The 20454-nt window shown below is 30.9% G+C and overlaps 1 protein-coding gene across 2 annotated transcripts in view; it reads left to right on the forward strand.

Moving 5' to 3' along the window:
- LOC115212996 (beta-1-syntrophin-like) overlaps positions 1-14330 on the forward strand; it is a 47451-nt gene extending 33121 nt beyond the window's left edge. The window contains exons 3-7 of one of the 2 annotated variants that reach the window (XR_004998202.1): positions 1439-1581; positions 1798-1994; positions 3768-3949; positions 5514-6163; positions 12860-14330. Coding sequence is in view for 1 of the 2 variants with exons in the window: in XM_029781871.2 (XP_029637731.1) it covers positions 1439-1581; positions 1798-1994; positions 3768-3949; positions 5514-5606 (615 nt within the window). In the remaining variant the exon portion in view is untranslated. Of the gene's footprint in view, positions 1-1438; positions 1582-1797; positions 1995-3767; positions 3950-5513; positions 6373-12859 lie in introns of those variants that run through there. The other variant, XM_029781871.2, reaches the window with a different exon arrangement.
- The last annotated feature ends 6124 nt before the right edge of the window (positions 14331-20454 follow it).

Raw genomic sequence — 20454 nt, forward strand, 5'->3', positions numbered from 1 at the left:
GTTCAGGTTTATTTTGCATGTGTGCTGTGCTTGATTTGATCAGCATTGCCTTTATTTCTTGGTTTGTTTAGCATGACCCACTTGCAATTAAAAATAAAACAATGTAAAAATCCATGTTTTAGTTTTATGCCATTGATTGCCTCCAGGCCAAGATGAGCACCACTTCATGACAAATAATGTCATTTGATGTTGCAAAGGGTTCTTATCAATATTCTCCCTTCCATTTTTATAATCCTTGGTCTTTGTTGAAATTGGTTGAGTAGGTAATAGTGTATTTTTCCTGATAATTTTAGCTGTAATAGTTTCCTTTATCAATTTTCACTGTTTGTTTCCAATTACTTTAAGCCTTCCTTTTCCTTGGTTATGTCATTTCCATGACTGCATCATCTAACTAGTGTACAGATCATAGTACTTATGACTTAACTATCAAAGCAGTTATTTTAACTGATACAGCTGTTACATGGTCATAAGATTTTTTTGTGTGTAGAACCGCCATGGATGTAAAGAAAATACCAAAAAAATATGAGCTCTCTCTCTTTGAAGCTATGTTTGTTTGCAAGGATATTCAGGTGTAAATGACCATCCAAATATTTTGAATATTACATGTGATTATAAGAAATAATAATTGAAACCAATGATGACTGAGAAATTGTTTAAAGATTGGTATGGAATCAGGAAGGTAGTTTTGATTCTTCAAAGTTCACCAATATTGCTTAGTCTAATTGGTTAAAGAAAAAGAATTTATTTTTTTCATTTGTATGTTATTCTTAGTTTCTATGCTATATGGGTAAATCCTCTTCTTAGCACCAAATCCTGCCTGTATTGTTTAACATAAGAAAATGAAAAAAGTGATCTTCTGCATTGTCTTTGCTCAATATACAACTGAATTTTCTTCAAAAAATTACCACTTACTTTTTTTTTTAAGTCTTGAAATTTTTGCTTGAATGGAAAGTGAAATTGGACTCAAAACCAATCTACCGTACATTATACATTTACACATCCAGTGTTGCACCCATGCCAGCATGGAAGGCAGACGTTATATGATAATGATGATGAGAGTCTTGGATCTGTGGGTTACACCTAAGATTTTGATTGTCTGTTCCGTACTTTGTATCTATTCTGGCAGAATTGAGATAATCACTCGATAACAATTACAAAATTCACTTGACAAAACAAGCAGACTTATTGAAGAAAGAATGTGAGTTTAAAAGTGGATAAATTTTATATAAGTCTATTAGCTTGAAATTTGTTTAAATTCTTAACTCAGTGTAAACTTTAACCTATCTAGATACCTTAAACTTGTGTTTTTGAAACCATTGGTTTGTTATGGAAGAAATTGTAAATGTTAAATTAGTTCGACAGAGGAACATATCTGTCAAACGGTGGACTGCTCTGTATTGTAGATTTGTTTTGATTTCTTGTTCTTTGTTTATTTCAGCTTTTAAATGATCAAGGTGCTTCTACTTGGAAACCTGTCTTTGTTGCTTTGACTGATCAAGATATGCTACTCTATGACACTGCTCCTTGGAGTAAAGAAGAATGGGCAACACCATTTCAGAGTCATTCATTACTTGCTACTAGGTAAACTATTCACAATTATTTAACTGTCAGTTCCACCATCTTTTTTAAAAGTTTTGTCTGATGTTTTTTTTAATTTTGTTTAGATTATGTTAAAAAAAATGCATATCTATTTTACACTCATGTAGAAGCAATAAAGGGATTGGTTATAATAGTTATTCCTTATTATAGGTGTTCTTGTTTTATGGGATTGTATTCTTTTCATCTCTTCTCTTGCAGACTTGTCCATTCTGGTCGACAATACAATCCAACAACTGATTCTGACATTCTCACATTTGGAACACGTTCAGGAACGCGGCAAGGTATTGACACACACATCTTTCGAGTTGAAACACAAAGAGACCTTGCAAGTTGGTCTCGTGCCTTAGTGCAGGGGGCACATGGTGCTGCTGTGCTTGTTAAAGAAGTTATATGTGGTATGTATTTGCTGTTTTGCAAATTTTCATAATTCTACAAATATTCTTTTTTTTTTTTTTTTATTTTTGTTATTGTGTAGAGTTGCTGTTGGCTGACTAAGTGTGCTGGCTAACTATTGCATACATATATGGTACTGGTCTGGGGTGTTAGCCGAGATTTGTAACTTCCAATACTCAAATTTTCTTTGCGGTAAATTAATCAATACTATGTGGTATTTGGTAAACAGTGTAGTGCTCTACTTAAATAACAAGTGTTTTGTTAGTTTCCAGTGCTGGGCTCATGTTTACCTATGAATCAGAAGTTGGTGATGGGAAAATATACTCCAGTGTAACTATCTTAAGTGATCCTGAAATCATCTGGGTTGTTAAACATTAAATCTTCTTGTGATACCTTTAGATTATAATATGGTTAGAAAAAAAAAATAACTATCACAATCCAACCTATGCCAGCATGGAAAATGAATGTTAAATGATGATGATGACAATGGTGATAATCATTACTAATATTACCGATTTAGGAGACAAATGCAGACATTCTGTTGTCAATCATAGGTTACTGTATTCTGTGAATATATCACTTTTGCATTATGCTGTCAGAACTTCTTAATGTTAAATTTGAATACTTATAAGATATTGTTTCTATATAGGAAATGTTCTTTTTTCATCTCTTGAAAATTTCCCTTCAGAAAATTTTCCAAGCATTTGAAAACCTCTCAACTTTTAAAAATAATTTTCATTATGAAAATGGAGTTGCTCTTTTCTGAAGTAATCATACATTTGAATATGTAGAATTAATTTGATATGCTTTTTATATAATCTGCGTAATATTGTCTTGCAAAAAAAAGTTCTATACAAGAGTTATATTTATAGTTAATGCATACATATGTTTAAAATAATATACCTTTTAAGAGGAATTCTCAAAGAAAGCTACCAAATTCAGTCCCTATAGTTAACTGATATTTCAATATGTGAACATCATCATTCTCTGACACTTATCATTAGATTATCCTTTTTCATATGAGAAAATTCAATTTTGGGACTCTGATCACCAAACTATATCATCCATTTTATTAATTATTAATTGCTCTGCTGGTGAGATAGATACCTATTATACAGAATGTTACTTGGGATAGAATGGCATATATTTTTCTTGCTAAGTGTAAGCATTCATTAGCTTTGAATAACTTTTTCAAGAACTGTCTAACCCACATCACATGAAGAAAAACTGAACATAAAACAAAGAAGCAAGAGAGATATGCATATTTCTTCTAATCATTTGAACTAAATAGTAACATAAACAAACTCATTCTTATTTTTTGATGACTTGTATTTGCTAGGTGCCTAACTGAATCTCACACTGATTCTTTCCTAAAATTAACTAATCTCAATATTGTTAAAGATTATAATTTTAATCATGAATCTATAAGAATTATGTAAAATCTTGAAAATATTTGACTCTTCATAAAATAAAGCAGACTGCTCTTAGTGTTTTCCTCTATATTCAAAGGATGCTCTTGGATCTAAGAACCATATTCTTTTGACATTAGTCACTGTGAATATCTAATAAATCATGTTTTACAACTTGGGAATTTTGTTCACATATGCTAACATTTTAGTAGGTCCTTTATAAGTCAAATTTTCCAGTTAATAAAATAAAAATGGTTATTTATTTTTCTTTAATTTGTTTCTCTCTTAGACTGAAGCTATAGTGTTACATGCATCATTATTCCTTGGTAGTTATCAATTATCGAAAATTTCTTAATTTTATTTCAGCTGCTACTTGGAGCAGACAGGAAACTAAGCTGCTGATTCATTATGAAAATGGTTTGACACTATTAAAAGATGATGAATTGTCTCAAAATCATATATTTTGGCAATATCCATTTGAGAAACTTCGGATGACTGCTGATGATGGACACCGCCTGTTATGGTTAGATTTTGGTGAAGGAGAGCATGTATGTGGAACTTATGTTTTGTAATTTTCTATTCTTTTAGTGTACTGAAAAGGCATTTTATGAAATTTAATTTCATTTATCTTTTAAATAGTTTCAGTAGTCTTTAATTAAAAATCTAGTAAGTTTGATAGATGTTCAGCCTATTTACTTTTTATAGTTGATGTGTTGACTTTGGAGGGGTTCAAACTATCAAACCAACTTCTTGGCACTTAAAATGACATTATTTCTGTCATCATTTAGATTTTAAATATTTAAAGATTGGTTACTTTATGTTGTTTCAGTTTCTTGGATAAAGTAAATTGAAAAGCTATCGAAGGATTAAGCCATTCTTGGTGTCTTGGATTCAATGGGTCTTTGTTATGTCTTTGTTTTAAGACTGACAACTTAGAAAAATATATTTCTGGTCCCCAAATGAGTAAATGACTATTGACCTGTACATTCTCTGTTCAGAAAAGATGACAATTCAGCACTGAATGGTTAACTCATCATTTTTGATTTATATAGTATTCATATTAATTTTGTAGCTTATGATATTAAACAGAGCAACAATCCTTAAATGGCAAAATTCTTCTGCCATTGCTTTTATAATTCAGCAAATGCCAGTATTGCGGGTTACTACTAGCAGTGTCTGTTTGCCATAAAAATTATCAGATTTATAATAGTAGCTCATAATAGACTTGGAACATTGCTAGGTAAAGAATAAATTTGTAAAAATCTAAAATTCTTACAGACTAAGATATATGTACTAGCATTGAACAAGAGTTATTAAACAATGGTTTAGCTGCTATCACTTACATTAATGGATACTCATTACTTAACACTAAATGCTTATTTTATAATAAAACTGTTGGATAAAAACATTACACTTCTGGTCTGTTGAGCATCAACTTTATGATCTTCGTTACTGAACTTATCTAAAGAGCTATGAAGTATGAAGAAAATTTGTAAGGAAGGTTGATTGCTCTGATATTTTTCTTATCATTGCATACTTTCCATTTATCTTTGAGATCATCCTGAGTGATCTGAGTTTTTTACTGTGACACTCTTAGTAGTCTCAAGTGTTTCATAAACAGCTACATTGTAGGCCATGTATTTTGTCTTCTTTGGCATTTATGTGTTGTCCAATTTTGTGTGGTCAGTTTCTAAACTTGACGGAAGGACTTGAGTATCTGATTTCATTTGAAAGCAAAGTGTTGTCATCAGCAAAGTCTAAATCTGTTAGTGTCATCAAACTGTTATGACGATATTTATGAATGCTGTGAATTGATGAAATATATTAGTGACCGAGTGTTCAGACATGGTATTGAACAGGACAATGATAACATAGAGTCAAGTAGTTATCAAATGCAATGTGCTAGAAAGTGATGTAAAAAAAGGTATACTGTTATCCAATTTATACAGGATTGTAAAACAGACTGAACAGATGATTACAATGCTTATGATAATTTATGGTAAATTTTACAAGAAGTAACATTTATTTTTACATTTATTTCTGATTTGTATAAATGTTATATTGTTTTTTTTTTTTAATTTAATTTAATATATATTTTACTTTGTTTTCCAGGAGCTTGACCTGCGTACTTGTCCCAAACCTATTGTGTTTGTTCTTCACACTTTCCTCTCTGCCAAAGTTAGTCGTCTAGGTTTGCTAGCATAGAACTGCTGCTACTAACTTGGAAATAAGAGCTGTTTTATCGATCACTTCAATGATTTTGAGAATTGCTCTTATTATTGAACACTTCACTAGATGAATTCTGTGGTTATCGATACCATCACCAAGCTGACATTAATTTATTTACTCTGCAAATGAAAATTAGTGATGATGGAATTTTCAGAATTTTATCTTTTTTTTTTAAACTTGGCTGAATTTAACTACAACTTGTAGATTGTCAAATAAGGTTACTGTGTCAATCCTGATGACAATCGTTTGCTTTAAGATGAGAAAGAAAAACTGCTAAAATCAAAATAGTTGAATTGAGTAAATCTCAGATGCTGCCATCCTGTTCATGTTATCACCATCAACTTCATTAATTGTAACATTAATATCCAAGACTTTTGCAAGAATTTAATTCATAATGATTTGCATATTACTTACTCAGTATATACAGGGGAAATGTTATTCTTTGTATAGATGTGTTTGTTGCTGAGAAACTGATCTGAAATTTTGTTTTTGTTGATAAAACTAATTTTTCTCCTGTAACTATTTGAACTTCAGTTTCTGGTATTTAGGTGAATATAATTCATGATCTTTCTCATTATTTTTTTTTTGTATATATTCTTTAGATTCTCGCTCTATTTGCCTCCTTTTTATTTTCACTTAATTGAAATTAACGGATATGTAGAACATAATTTTATTTTATTTCATTTATTGCTAAAAGTTTACTAAAGAAGTTATGCTACTATATATATATATATATATACACACACACACACACATCGTAAATCCTCGAGTATAATCTGCATTTTTTTCCAAAAATTTAAAGGTCAAAATCCCTAGTGTGTACTATATATGAGATATGAAAATTATTTTCTAAGCAATGTCCGAGTCTCTATTTGCTGTCCGGCAATGTTTATTCAGATGCATTTTATGATGTCAGGTGCGAAAATATCTTAAGCTAAGCCTGAAAGCAATGAAATCACAAAAGAATCATCCATAACTTGCAGTAAGCAACATTTATTAAACGTTATTACTGTTATTTCTTTATTTTCTGCAAACAAAATGCACAAAAAAGCTACACATTTGCATTATGTTATATGTACAATAATAATAAAGGACGTTACCGTATACAACTTTACAAACCAAGGACGTTATATAGATCTCCTTGACTCAAGTTAGAGAAGGGGTGCGTATTATACACAAGGTTTAGGTTTTTCAGAGGTACACTCCACTAAAAATCCCCTGCGTATTATACTCAAGGGCGGACTATACCCGAGGATTTATGGTATATATATATATACACTTTGGTTTATACTCATTAGGATCCTGTGATTAAGGAATAAATATGCCTAAATGTTTTTACAAATGTTTATAAATCCTATAATTTGGAGGCCTATCAAATTTGACTTTTATGAAGTTAACCACTACAATACTCAGAAAAAAGTAATAAATATAGGGATGCTTATTTAATGGAAATAATCATTGTCATCTCTTTGCAATTCTTGCATTGTAAGCCTGTTTCCAGAACATATGGTATATTTATCCTTCATCTCAGTTAAAAATTCTGGCATAGAGTAACAATATTCTTTTTTGATGGTCAAACATACTTTTTGCTATGATTTTGATCTCAAAAGAACCTACTAATTTTGCTGATTATTAATCTCAAGCTGCTTAAAGTTGGTTTTAATTTACTCTTTAATTTATGTTAACGATTTTTTATATAAGTTCCTTTTGAATAATTAAGAAACAAATCCCACCCCAATTACAAGTGAGAACTCCTTTTGTAACCTTGTTCAATATCAATTATATTTAAATTAGGTGTGGTGAAAAAATAATTGTTGCAAGGCACTTGGGAGAGTTAGTGCTTTGCAGTTACCTCCCTTCCTATTCCCTTATATTTTCACAGTGAACATGCGTTTTCAAAATGTGATTTATTTTCTTATCATTAACATATTGGACAAACCACTTAATCATTTTGTATTTTTAACAATTTTCTAAAAGTGTTTCTTTTTTTTTAATTCTCTGTCTCCCTGATACTGTTTCCACTGTGTAGCCAGTAGCCACTAAAATACTATTTCTAACTGCTCTGAATGTATATTTGAAATTGCACTCTGTTGTTGTCATCACAAAAGGTAACAAAAGATACCTTGTTGAATATTTGTTAAAAAGTTATAATTATAAATATAAACAAACATTCTACTGTGAGATTTGTGATTGCCTTTGTCTGAAAGTGTTACTGATTTATTAATTCTCTTAACAGTTTTGCTTCAATACTAAGTTTAAAATTAGTGATTATGATTTAAATTAATGATATTATTTAAGAAAGCATTTTGTCATGTTTGACCTAAGGAATTATAAGAAGTTTGTTTCATTCAACTATTTGAAGGTGCATTAAGAAGAAAGTTGATTTACATGATAATTATATTGCTAGAATATAATGTTAGATATTTCATATTAAAATGGTCAGGTTTCCATTTGATCCATACTTTTCTTGTGGCCTTGGGAAAGTTTTCTTAAACTTGGAAAAACATGATAATCTTTTTTTATTATAAAATTTAATTCACTTTACTGCTGTAATGGTCATTGTTTAAATTTTAGCTAATTTTTTTCTACTCTAACTGCCATTCACTGACAAAGATGTTAAATTGTATAGGTGTATTTCTGTTGCCTTCTATCATATCGAGAAAAAAAAAGGAAGTATGCTGTAGACCAAATTCATTCTTTGCCTATTGTGTCTTTGTGAAGACCGTATGGCTACTTTATGACCTCTTTAAGGCAATGATAATGTTTGTTTTTCTTAACATTTCTAAGATTTTTCAAAACAGTACTTGCACAATAATTAACTATCAAATATACAAATACACTGAATAACTATAATATGTGTGCGTATGTGAGTGTGCATATGTATATGTGGATGTGTGTATCTGTGTGTGTGTGTGCGTGTTTTTATTTATTTACAAAATTCACTTTACAGTTTGCTTTTTTTTGGATCTTGGCTACCTACTATATTACCTGACTATAGCTGCTTAATTTATTCATCATAACCAGTGTTCTTGTTTTGTATTAACCTACTGGCTTTGTTATGTTACAAATAATATTTGCTCCCTGTGCATTCTGCTATTGCTTTATTTTATTTTGCTTTAAATATTTTGAAAAATAATACAAATTTAAAATTACAAAAAGATAAAGAAGAGAAATTATTTAAGAGATTTCCTAAAATTTTAAAACTATATATATAAAAGGAAAGAAAATTTTTTTCAAATTTTCAAAAATGGATGATTTTGTTAAAAATCACATTCTGTTTCAAGTATTGAAGTAAAATTCTATGAAATACAAATGCATTTTCTTTTGCTGTTTATTTTTGGTGCTTTATATTATTATTATGATTTAGAAGTATTATTTTAAATTTTGTTCTTTAAAATTACTTCCTAATGTACTTTCCAGATTAAATATATGGATATTGCTGTTAAAATGTGGAATATTTCTATGTTTAAAGTTTAAACACAAATTATGTCATAAAACAGTTGTTCTCTTTCCATTTACATTTTTACAAAATAGGATTGTAACATAATCTAACACTCTTCTACAATCTTGGATGAGTAGAGAATCATTGCTCCCTTTATTTTCCATGCTAACCTAAATGTGTCTTTGGATTTGTAATACTATTTTATGATATTTTAATCTGAAAATGTTTTTGTGGATACGGAAGAGACACTGTAAAGTATTGTATCTTAACATGTTGAATTGAAAATGTCTCTTTATATCAAAATGGCGCTGTGTAATATTGTTTTATAATATGTTGGCCTAAAAAATTTGAAAAAAAGGTGCTGTGTAATATTGTTTTTCTTCTTGTTATTGTTTAATTTTACATCTGATAAAATTTGAAGTATTTTAAAAAGGCTGATATAGAGGGAAAATAATGAAAACTTATATCAATGGTGTTGTGAGATGAAATTTATTGTGTTGTGAAATTAACCGCAAATTTGATCCTTTGTCATGAAAATAAAAAGAAAAGAAAAATTGCTTCATTAGAAACCTCTTAAATTTCAGTTCAGCATTTATTTTTTTGATATTAAATATACAAAATTAAATAAGGAAAATTGGATCTTTTAAGGAAGATTTTCTGTTCTAGTTTCTTAGTTTTGTTTTATAATTTTAGCTGCTTGAAAGTGTTCAGTTTAGAATATTCTTTCTCTCATCACTTGCTATTTAACTGCCATCTTGTTTCTTCTTTAAGGTTGTCATGTGATTAAAACTTTAAAATTTTTCATTAATTTTGAAATTTCCAAAATTGCAGAATATTTTAAGCTCAGTTGAATTTTTCTATTAAAATCTTTGTGCAATTTAGTATATATGCATATATATATATAAACATATATATATATATATATATATATATATATATATATATATATATATATATGAGAAGTGAATAGATCCTGAATTTCATGAAAAATATAATTACTAAACTTACTTTGTGATTTTGCTGATAGCTAGTAATTTCAACTCTTTGGAGTGAAATGCTAATATTAACTGAGCTGTTTGGTAGCTCAAAAGGGGAGCAAAGTTATTTTGTATAAGTGTTATTGCATGATTTTTAGTTACTCTGTCTCACAGTAACTGAAGTATTGCTACTTTGACAAAAGATACTTAAAACCAATTTTGTTGATAGTTCAGTTACTAGAAATAGTTTGCCTAAAATTTCAAAGTTATCAAATTCATCAAATATTTTGTGTCTTATAAATGTAAACAAGCTCCAACATTTTAGGATGTGTTATTCTAAAAGAGGAAAATGAGCTTCCATCGTATTATTTGCTGTAAAATATATTCTTTGTAGTCCTCTCTCTATTGCTTTGCTAAACTGCTTCATGTTTGTAAAATCTTTATATGACTTTATCTGCAAACTGTATTTATTAAAAATTGGATTTTTAATGTTTCACTCAAAGCTGCTGCAGACATGGATTGTATTGATCAAGAAAACAGTTGCAATCTTTGTGAAGAAACTGGCTTTCGTCAGTAGTACATAATTGACATTATAGAAACTATGCACTTTGGCTCTGATGGATAACATTCTATGCTTCACTTACAACAACCTATATGTATTTGTCATTGGTTTCCATAACCATATACATGTCTACAGATGAATTTACTACAAAACATTGTCTTTATTGGCTTCTAACAGCCAACTAAGAATTGAATTACATTTTGGTGGATTCTTTAGTGTGGTGACATGTTTCTTAGAAAACTGTCCTTGATTTAATTTCACTTTCTTCTTAAAGTGGCTTACAACACTAATGTCCTTGGAAAAATCACAAGCATCACAACCTCCTTTTTTTGTCACAAAAAAAAAAAAAATCAAAAAATCTTATATTTCATATCCAAGAAAAAAAAAAACAAGAAAGAAAAATAATCTGTCCATATTTCAAACCTAATAATTTATAAGTTTTATTGTAACATAAATTGAATTTTCGTTTTGCTACTTCATTGAAAAACATTCATGATGTAGCATCATGTGTAAATTAATTGAAAATTAATATTTTTTCCCACTACTCCACCTCAGGATATTATTTACTGAAGGATATAAATATCAAAGGTTATACAGATAATTTAATTTACAAGAAGTTTGCTTTATGACATTATATTATCTTTGGGTTATTTAAATATTAGGTTATCTAAATGTTAAGTAAAGAACTCATTGCAGTTACACTCTAATGATAAAGTAGCAGAAAAATAAACTGCCAGGATTCACTGCAGGTCATAGCCATGTGTGTATGTGTATACACACTGAAACATACCACACTATGATCTGTGACAAATTAGGGTGATGGTAAATTTGGTTAATTTATTATGTTACTTTACTGTTTAAGTTTAATTGCACTATGCTTGTTTGTGCATGTAAACATACGCAATGATTGGAACAATCAAGAGAAAAAGTATTTAATACATCTAGTATTAAGTTCATCTGAAGTTTTGAGAGAATATGTGTGTGTTTGCACATATCCACTTATACATACATAAACATACACATGCACAAACAGACGCGCTGTCTCTTGATATTCCAGGTTGTGATTTTGTGGGATGGAAAATATATTTAGTGAATGATCTATTACATTGAGAATATCACTGTTATGTAGGTAGTAGATAGTAAGAACAAGGTTTAAAATGTCTCTGGTTATCAGGTTTCAAGTATACTTAAACACCAGAAATAGATCAGCAACTGATATATAGTTTGTAAGGTAGAAGTATTATTCAAAATAACTTGTATTGCTGGTTCTGATTTTAGGATATTTTCATGTCAAGTTTGTTTCATACCAATCATTTCAAACTAACCTGATTTTTGATGCCATTTCTATGATTGATGATCACCAAGATGAATCCAATGAAATGATTTCTTCATTACAATTCAAACAGTAAATAAGATTTTAGTTTATTATCTAATTAACTGTTGTGCATTTTTCTGTGATAAAAATTTATTAAATCTGTGGAAAGAATTTTAAAAAGTGAAGATTACTCTTAACATAATTTTAATTAAAAATTTTTATAAGCTTATTTAAAATCTTACTTTCATTTAGTGGGCATGCTTTTTTTTATTGAATTTCCATTTTCCCATAATTCAATTCAAATCAAGTAAATGTATAGGGATCCTACTTATGGTACAAATTCTAAAAACTGAAATAAAATATATATGCCTTGTCAGAGTGCATTCTTGCATTATCTGTCCATCCTATTTCATCTTATTTTGTTCTTTCACAACACTAGTCTACCAAATGAAAGTCATTAAAAATCATCTTAATTCTGATTGGTTATTTTATATTCTGCTTCATGAACATAATACAGAAAATGACAAAGGAACAACGTAAAAACATTTAGAATATCACCATGAAGTCATATTTCAAAAATATACAAAAACCCTCAACTTTAATGTAATATACACAAAGGAAAATATACTTGTATAACTTCTCTAGGTTTCATAACCTCTTATCTTTTTTTTTCTGCTTTTAGCTCCAAAATCTCATTTGGTAGCTTGGTGTCCACATTAGTGTGCCTCTTTGAATTAAATAGTTCTAGCCCACAATCAAATTGACATCCTAATGTTCCTGGTACCTTTTTCCCAAGTCCTTGATATTCTAGTGGAATCTTTCTCTCTGTTCTTTACTGATAGCTTCAAAACGTTTTAGTAACTATTCCAAACGTGAATCCAAAAAGTGAACTTTCAGGCTTGTGTAATTATCCAGCTTGTGTAATTATCCAAGAGTTTTCACAATTTCTTTGTAATTTGGATTTTGAGCTTCCTATTCTAGGTTGATCAACTCACCATCAAATTCTCATCAGAAATCAGTTTTTAATTAGGAGGTGTAATAAATAAACCTTTCACATTAGGTTGGCACAAATACATAAAGCAGTCTCCATCTTTTAATAGGGTTTTAACAGGTAAAGCTGCTTTATTAATCAAAGCTTAATATCAAGTCATGGCAGCAGTACTTTACCTCAATTCTCTAAGTTAAGTCTGATAATGTTTTTGGCACCAAACTCTAGATAATTTTTATTTGGCTATTCCTTCAGGACTCAATGTAAATCCTTGACTTGGCTGTCCCACTCACAGAGAAATCATGGGTTTTTATGAACCATAAATGCTGACTCAATACTTTCTGGTACACATGTAATGAGTTGGTGGCATTAATAATAGTTGATTTGTTAAATTCTGGTATGTTTCTTTAAAGTGTAATGAATTAGGAACTGGTATTGATGCATATTTATTATCATTTGGAGGAAGTACTCCTTTTAGGTTTCTTTTAGATGTATCTATAAATAACCTCCATTCTTCTGCTTTATAATCTCTGTAAGTTTTCTGTATTAGGTTACTTATACAATAAATCAATTATTAATATTTCTTGAAATACGGTGCAAACTCTTTTCATTTTGTATCAAGGTGAAGTTGTGCCAGGATGTAATATGTTTTTATTTTTTGATTGGGACCTGAAAATCCCAACAGTATCTTTGAGTGGTTTGAGGTCTCTTACTAAATGTTTATTCTGAGAGAATATTTCTGTGGATAATTGCTTGAACATGGGACAATTTATTTTTGTTGCTGACTGCATCATTTTCTTTCTTTAAGAGATTTTCTACATATGTGAAGCTGTCAGATAAAGATAAAGTAGATCAGGCCCATATAGCACTAGTTTTGTGGCTGATGAAAGATTAGGATAAACAATTTTTTTTCTGATTCCTTTTGATGTATCCTTGAAATTTTCAGGAGCAAAAATAATCAATAGTGACTTTTTTTGTTTGTTTATTCTCTGTCACTGGGATACCGTAATAAAAAACTTACTTTTTTATCTTCTGTCTTAGTTACCCAACACAATATGAGCAGACACACTTTTTGCCCTGTTCATGAAGTTTTATTCCAAAGTAGGTTTGTTCTTTTTTTGTAAAAAAAAAAAAAATGAATGGTTTAGTTCTACCTCTATTTTTTTCCATCACAAATTTTTGATGAATATAACAAAGATTAATGCTAACATAATCTCTAGATGCTATGATAACTGTATAAAACTTAAATTTGTAAAGAAAAATTAACTTCAGTATTCGCAAATATTTCACTTATGAAGAAAATACCAATTTCAGGCATAATTAGTATCGTAATAAAATATGCATATATAAATAATTATTTACTTGCAGAAATTTTATCATCCTTGTGCACATATATTGATATATGCAAAATGATGGAAAAAAGAAATTACTTGAAAACCATAGAAAAATATTTTTTTGAAAAAATATTATTCAGAGAAAAGGGTTTCATTTTAAAATTTTGGTACCCAAAAGTATATAAAAATCACATGAATTAAAACGAAATTTTCAATATACACCCTTGTAGTTTTTTGTTATTTGTATTTGTTTCAAGGACTAAGCTTTGTTTTTGTATGTCTTATTTGTTATTTTATTATAACATCTATAGATCTCTAATCTTGCTGCTTTTAATTAACTGGTCAGTAATTATAATTAAACTGAATTTATATTTAAAATGAAAGGACAGTTTGATTGTAATATCATTACTGAATCAAGTTTCTAAAGTTTTCAATAATCACTCTGTCTGCCTCTCACTCACACATATAAATATAAATGTGGATTCATTTCATTCATTGTGAAATGGGTTTAAAATAGCAATTTTATTAACTTGATAACATGTTAGGTTAGTGAAATGTAGTAAATTTACATAATTCTTTGACAATCTCAGATCAACAATGTTATATATTGACTATTCCATTAAAATATTCTGGTGCTCTAGGCCTATTGTTTTTGGAGTTTTAAGCACAGAGGTACTCTTTATTTTAAATATAAATAAAACGGTTGAGTTGATACAGTATTCTACTACAAGATGGTGTTTCATTGTGTGTTTAGCAGTACACTTAATTCTACATCCTTCAGTTTACTTAGTTATTGGAAATATATACTAGACATTCAGTTAATATTATTAGTGATGCACTGAACTCTTCTAAAGAAGGAAACTTATTTCTTGTTTGTTTAATAGCATAAATCAGAAGGTAAGATTTGCCTCTTCTATTTAATGAGTGAGTGTTATACAAAATACCTAAATGATCCATTTAGATTTCATGACTTACCCTCAGAATGGTTTCTACCAGTTTATTCTTAACTGATCTACTTTATGATGCCATTACTATGGGTCAAAAATCTCTAATGGTTTTACAATGTAAAACATTAAAATGAAATTTATAATGATTCTTCATAAGTTTTCAGTGTATGTGTGTGTGTGTGTGTATATATATATATGTTGAATAGGTGAAAGCAAAATAAGTATGGTATGGATAATGCTGAGTAGTACTCAAATGGATGGAAACTTAAGCAATAACCTCTTCATCCAATGTTAGTGCCTCTATATAAAAATTAAGTTATAAGACCAATCCATATCAAGCTCTTTTGGAAGTACAAAAGCAGATAAACTTCAGCCAGCTTGATGTTTATATTTACAGGAGTAAAAAATACAGAATACAGAAAAAAATAAAACAAATCAGGAATTATTTCAAATCTTATCTCAACAGTTGTTTTGGGACAACCATAACTTACATAATAACCACACTCTTGAAACAGCTGTTGAGGTAAGACTGTACAAATTCCATTGATTTGTTTTTTCTTCTGTAATCTGTATTTTGTGCTCCATGTAAATATAAACTTCAAGCCTACTGGAGTTTATCTGTCTTTCTCTCCCTCTCAATATATATATATATATATATATATTGCTAACATATTGAGTTCCGTATTGGACAATGTTTGCACTTGTAAGTTTATCTCCCACATTTTCTATAGAGTTCAGACAGCACTGAAAGTTATTACATTTTGTATATGAATACATTTATGTAAACAATGCGGTCAAAGATAGAAAGAATGGGTAATGAGTGTATGTGCATATTTCAAGAGTTATTGTACTGTGTAAAATTTACTGCTCTAAGGTGGTAAGTTGACAGAATCAGACAAAATGCTTAGCAACAGTTCTTCCACTTTTATGGTCTGAGTTCAAATACTATCAGGATTGACTTCACCTTTCTGGGGTCAATATAATAAGTATCAGTTAAGTACTGGGGGTCAAGGTAATCAACTTATCCTCTCCTGAAATTGCAGGCCCTTGTGCTAAAATTTGAAACCAATTTACTGCTCTGACATTATGATATTTAAAGTCATTAAAAACCTAACAGTTATTTAAAGTTCACCAATAGTAATTGGATATTGTCAAAGGAAGAACAAAGGTCCAACTGATCTAATGAAAATGGTAGTTTGGTTGTCTGGATTTGTTTTATTTGCATCTGTTTGCTAGCCAGATGTGAACCTCTTTCTAACATTAAAATTTGATTGGGAGATTTATATATTTGCAAGCCAATATCTCTGACTAGCTAACTGCTTTAACAATTCTTTTAACAGAAAGGATATTTGGTTACTGAAGGATTAGGAGTGCTTCAGTTTTACATATTCTATAATTTTTCTGCCTTTGTGTTTTTGATAAGTTAGAGGTAACTGTGTACTCTGTCATAGTTTAATATTAAATGATATAGTTTACTGTTCTATTAAGGTAAGATCAACAAAAAGTACTCCATCCAATGAGGGATAAATATCATTTAATATAAACAGTATAAAGATAAGAGTTACTAACAGTTTCTTGCTATGAAGACATGTGGCTAAGTAGGTTTTTATAACACGACTTGTGTCTACAAGCAATCTCAGGCTCTGAGCACATGGTCTGATCTATTTGAAAATCAGGACCATGTTCTCAGAGCATGAAAAATTGCTTGGAGACACAAGGTGCGTTATAAAAACTTGCTTAGCTATGTGTCTTTGTAGCAAGAAACTATTGGTAGCTCTTATCTATGCTGTGTACATTAAATGACATACATAGCAGTATAACACTATAAAAGGATATAGCACGTGTATTAAATTATTTATGTAAGATATTATTTTTTCATACCTCTAGTGAAGAACCTTAACTGCTACAGACGGCACTTACAAAAAATATTTTATTAATTTTCTTATTATTCAATAGGACATAAATGTGTATATACTGAGAGCTGGTGCTGCGATCTTTTTTTTTTTTTTTGTGCAATGTTTAAGATTTTTTCATTTTTCTGTTGTATACTAAGATACAATCTTTGATGTCTTTCATATTGTGTAAACTCAACTAAAATAGGTTTGCTGACTTTTATAATAGGAGTTGGAAGAATGGTACCATACAGCTTAATGCCATATCAATGACTTCTGTTTCCATGTTTAACTTGTATAGTATTTGTTTTTCTTGTTTTTGTTTTATATTTTTGTTTCCCAGACTGCACAAAATATATTTAAAAAGAAATTCTCAATATCTTGGAACCAAACTGTTTGATGGGAAATAGTTGCTTAAATCTTATGTTATTGTTTCTTAATCTCTTTAATCTCTTAAAATGCCCCAGTTTATTTATTTTAAAGATTTTTTATTGCATTTTCTTTTTTCAGAAAATAACATCAATAAATGTATTTTGCATAGAAACTTTGTTGAGTCTTTATTTTACAATTTCCAATAAATTATTATTTAATTTTTGTAATTATTTCATTCTGGGTGGTGTTTTTCTTTGCTAGATGAAATAAAAGTTTAACTTTCGTGTTATTTTGGCTTACTGTCAGAATAAATGTATCTGTTTTGAAAAATACTCAAGTTAACAAGTTTTTCATTTTCACATTATTACTATTTTTTTAAATAATTTTTTTTTTCAGTTTTAAGAAATTTGCAATTTGTTGGAGTGCTTGACCTTAGAGTTAGATGTTCTTTCTATAAGGCATTTGAGTATGAATAAATAGTGAAATGCAGTCTTTTCTGTTCTGTTTGACGTAATATATAGTTTTTGAAAAATTTACTCAAAGCAGTACATTTACTTGGAAGCTTCTTAATAATTATTATAACAAAATTATTGTCAGATTAATCTAGTCTAAACTCATGATAATTAATTAAGCATGAAAAGTTTTACATTGACTGAGTGTCTTTGTTCAGTTATATAAGACAATGTTGTAGTTAGATAAACTTTGATAAACTTGCAGAGTTATTTGATATCTTATTTTACAATTAATTATTTCAAATATATTATGAGTCTCATTCCAAGTGTTTGAAAATATTTTAAGGTGATACATACATACTCAAATTTGAAGGACTGCATCAATATGGTCTTCATTTAGGTTTCAGGCTTTGAATTTTTGCCTTGGCATTAAACCTTATCCTTAGGTCCAGTGAATCCAAAACTGCACCAGCATGACCAAGTCTTTTTAAGTCTTCGGATTAGCAACTAATGCTGCTATAAATCACACTGCCGAGATAAGTGAAGTGGTCAACAACTTCGATATTCTCTCCTTCAATAGACACAGATGAGGTGGAGTTCCCCAAGAAACTAACGAAAGACTAGATCTTTGTTTTGACTCAATCGTTTCTGCTTTCTCAGTAAAAGGAGAGTAATGCAGAGACTCAACAGGAGCAACCTCATCGTCACCAAAACCCAAGTCAGTAATCCTAGTTTCACTAAGTGCTCTACAACTCAACTGAACCAAGTATCGAGTCTATGGAGACATTGAACAGAGTGGGAGCCCAAAAACTGACGGACTCCAATTCTAACTGAAAGAAAATCAAATTTTGAGCTCCCAATCCGAAATGTGCTCACTGTTCCAGTATACAAGGTCGCCACCGGCCCAGTCAGTTGAGGAGGTATATTCGCAGTTCCAGAATCCTCCTGAGCACGTACCCGTCCACCGAGTCAAACGTTGTGCAAAGGTCGACATAAGCTGCAAGCAGCCCCTGCCGAAGACTCTGCCTGCGTCCAATGAATTCTTGGAGAGCCACTCGACTTCTTTGGCATGATCGCTGACTGCTTCGGCAGCTGAGATGTAAACGGATGATTTGATACTCTATTGGAATAGCCCTGGCAAAGACCTTACTGGGTACTCAGAATGGTGTAATAACCCTTTAGTTGTTGCAGTCATAGCGATCCCTTTTATCTTTCAAGAGAGGGATAATTATGCCCATCTTCCAGTCAAGTGCCACTGCTCCAAATAGAGAAGATGATCTACCACATGAACAAGACAGCAGCAGGATTGCTTTTGTTGATCAACTAGCCATGGATGCCACAAACACCATCTACCTTCCCGCCTTTCAGCTCTATGAACCTCACCTACGGATTACGGATTACAGCTGACTTGCACGTCTGTTACTAGTGCTGAAGGCATCGCAGTATTCAGAACAATACTAAGTGGATCCACCTTATGTAAAATACCTATTCTGACGGGCTCCTCCGTCAGAAGTGCTACATCAAAGTTCAGGAGTCCAGAACATCGAGGGGATGTTTTCCCCACACCTAAGCAGAGCGATTTCTCTGTAGGCAGTACGTGAGTCAGAAGTGTGAAGTCAACTCTGGATATCCTCGTAGATTCCTTGAACCTGTTTTTTCTTGTCACCCCCGAAACAAATCATCAGGGACTCCACTCAATCTCACCTTGCATTTGCCCTCCACCAATACGAGGAAAACGTTTTCCTTTGAAGGAAAACGTGTCCCGGCCCATTTTTGGCAACTAATACACCCACTAGCAGTTGATAGTAGAGTGTCCCTGTAAGTTTTCCAGATTTCTACAGGTCCAGTCGAGGGACCAGATCCAGGTAGCACAGACTCAAACTGTTGCAAATAAGTCTTGCTTACACAGCTATCTTTGAATCTGTTGACATCCAGTCTGGGACTGGCTGCCTTCAATCTCCTCGACTCCAGTTGTAATCTTAACTCAGCCTTAACAAGCCTATTGTCAGTGCCCATGAAGCTAACACTCCAAAAAACTCTACAGTCCAGCAGACTCCCCGGTGGTCGATCTTTACCGCATTATTGGAATTCCAAGTCCAGCGAAGCAACTCAAGAGCCAGAAATGCGAAATCTGTAGCTTTTGGTAAAGTTCAAGAGTCCACCACTTTTGTTCGTAGTATTGGATCTAAGAGGGCCGACAACTCTCATACCCCGTTCTGTCAACGCCAGTTAAAACCTCTCATGACGAAGGACATGTCTCTGTTGGGAATACTTCCCATAACAGAGCACAACAGGGTGTAGAATGTCTCTTTCATCGAACTCTCACTCATAGAAGTCGGAGCATACACTGAAACCAAGGAAACAAGTCCCAGAGATTGTCGAATCCTCAGCTGCATAATACACTCGTTGATAGATATTACATCTGATGCCATTGGAATCAGCTTGTCAGTGATTGCAGTTACTATCCCCCCACTTACAGGTTAGTCTAGGAGAACGCACAAGTCTGTAATAGATGTCACTACTGGTTGAGATTTCGCTCCTCC

This window comes from Octopus sinensis, linkage group LG1, assembly GCF_006345805.1.
Source record: "Octopus sinensis linkage group LG1, ASM634580v1, whole genome shotgun sequence".
Lineage (NCBI taxonomy): Eukaryota > Metazoa > Mollusca > Cephalopoda > Octopoda > Octopodidae > Octopus > Octopus sinensis.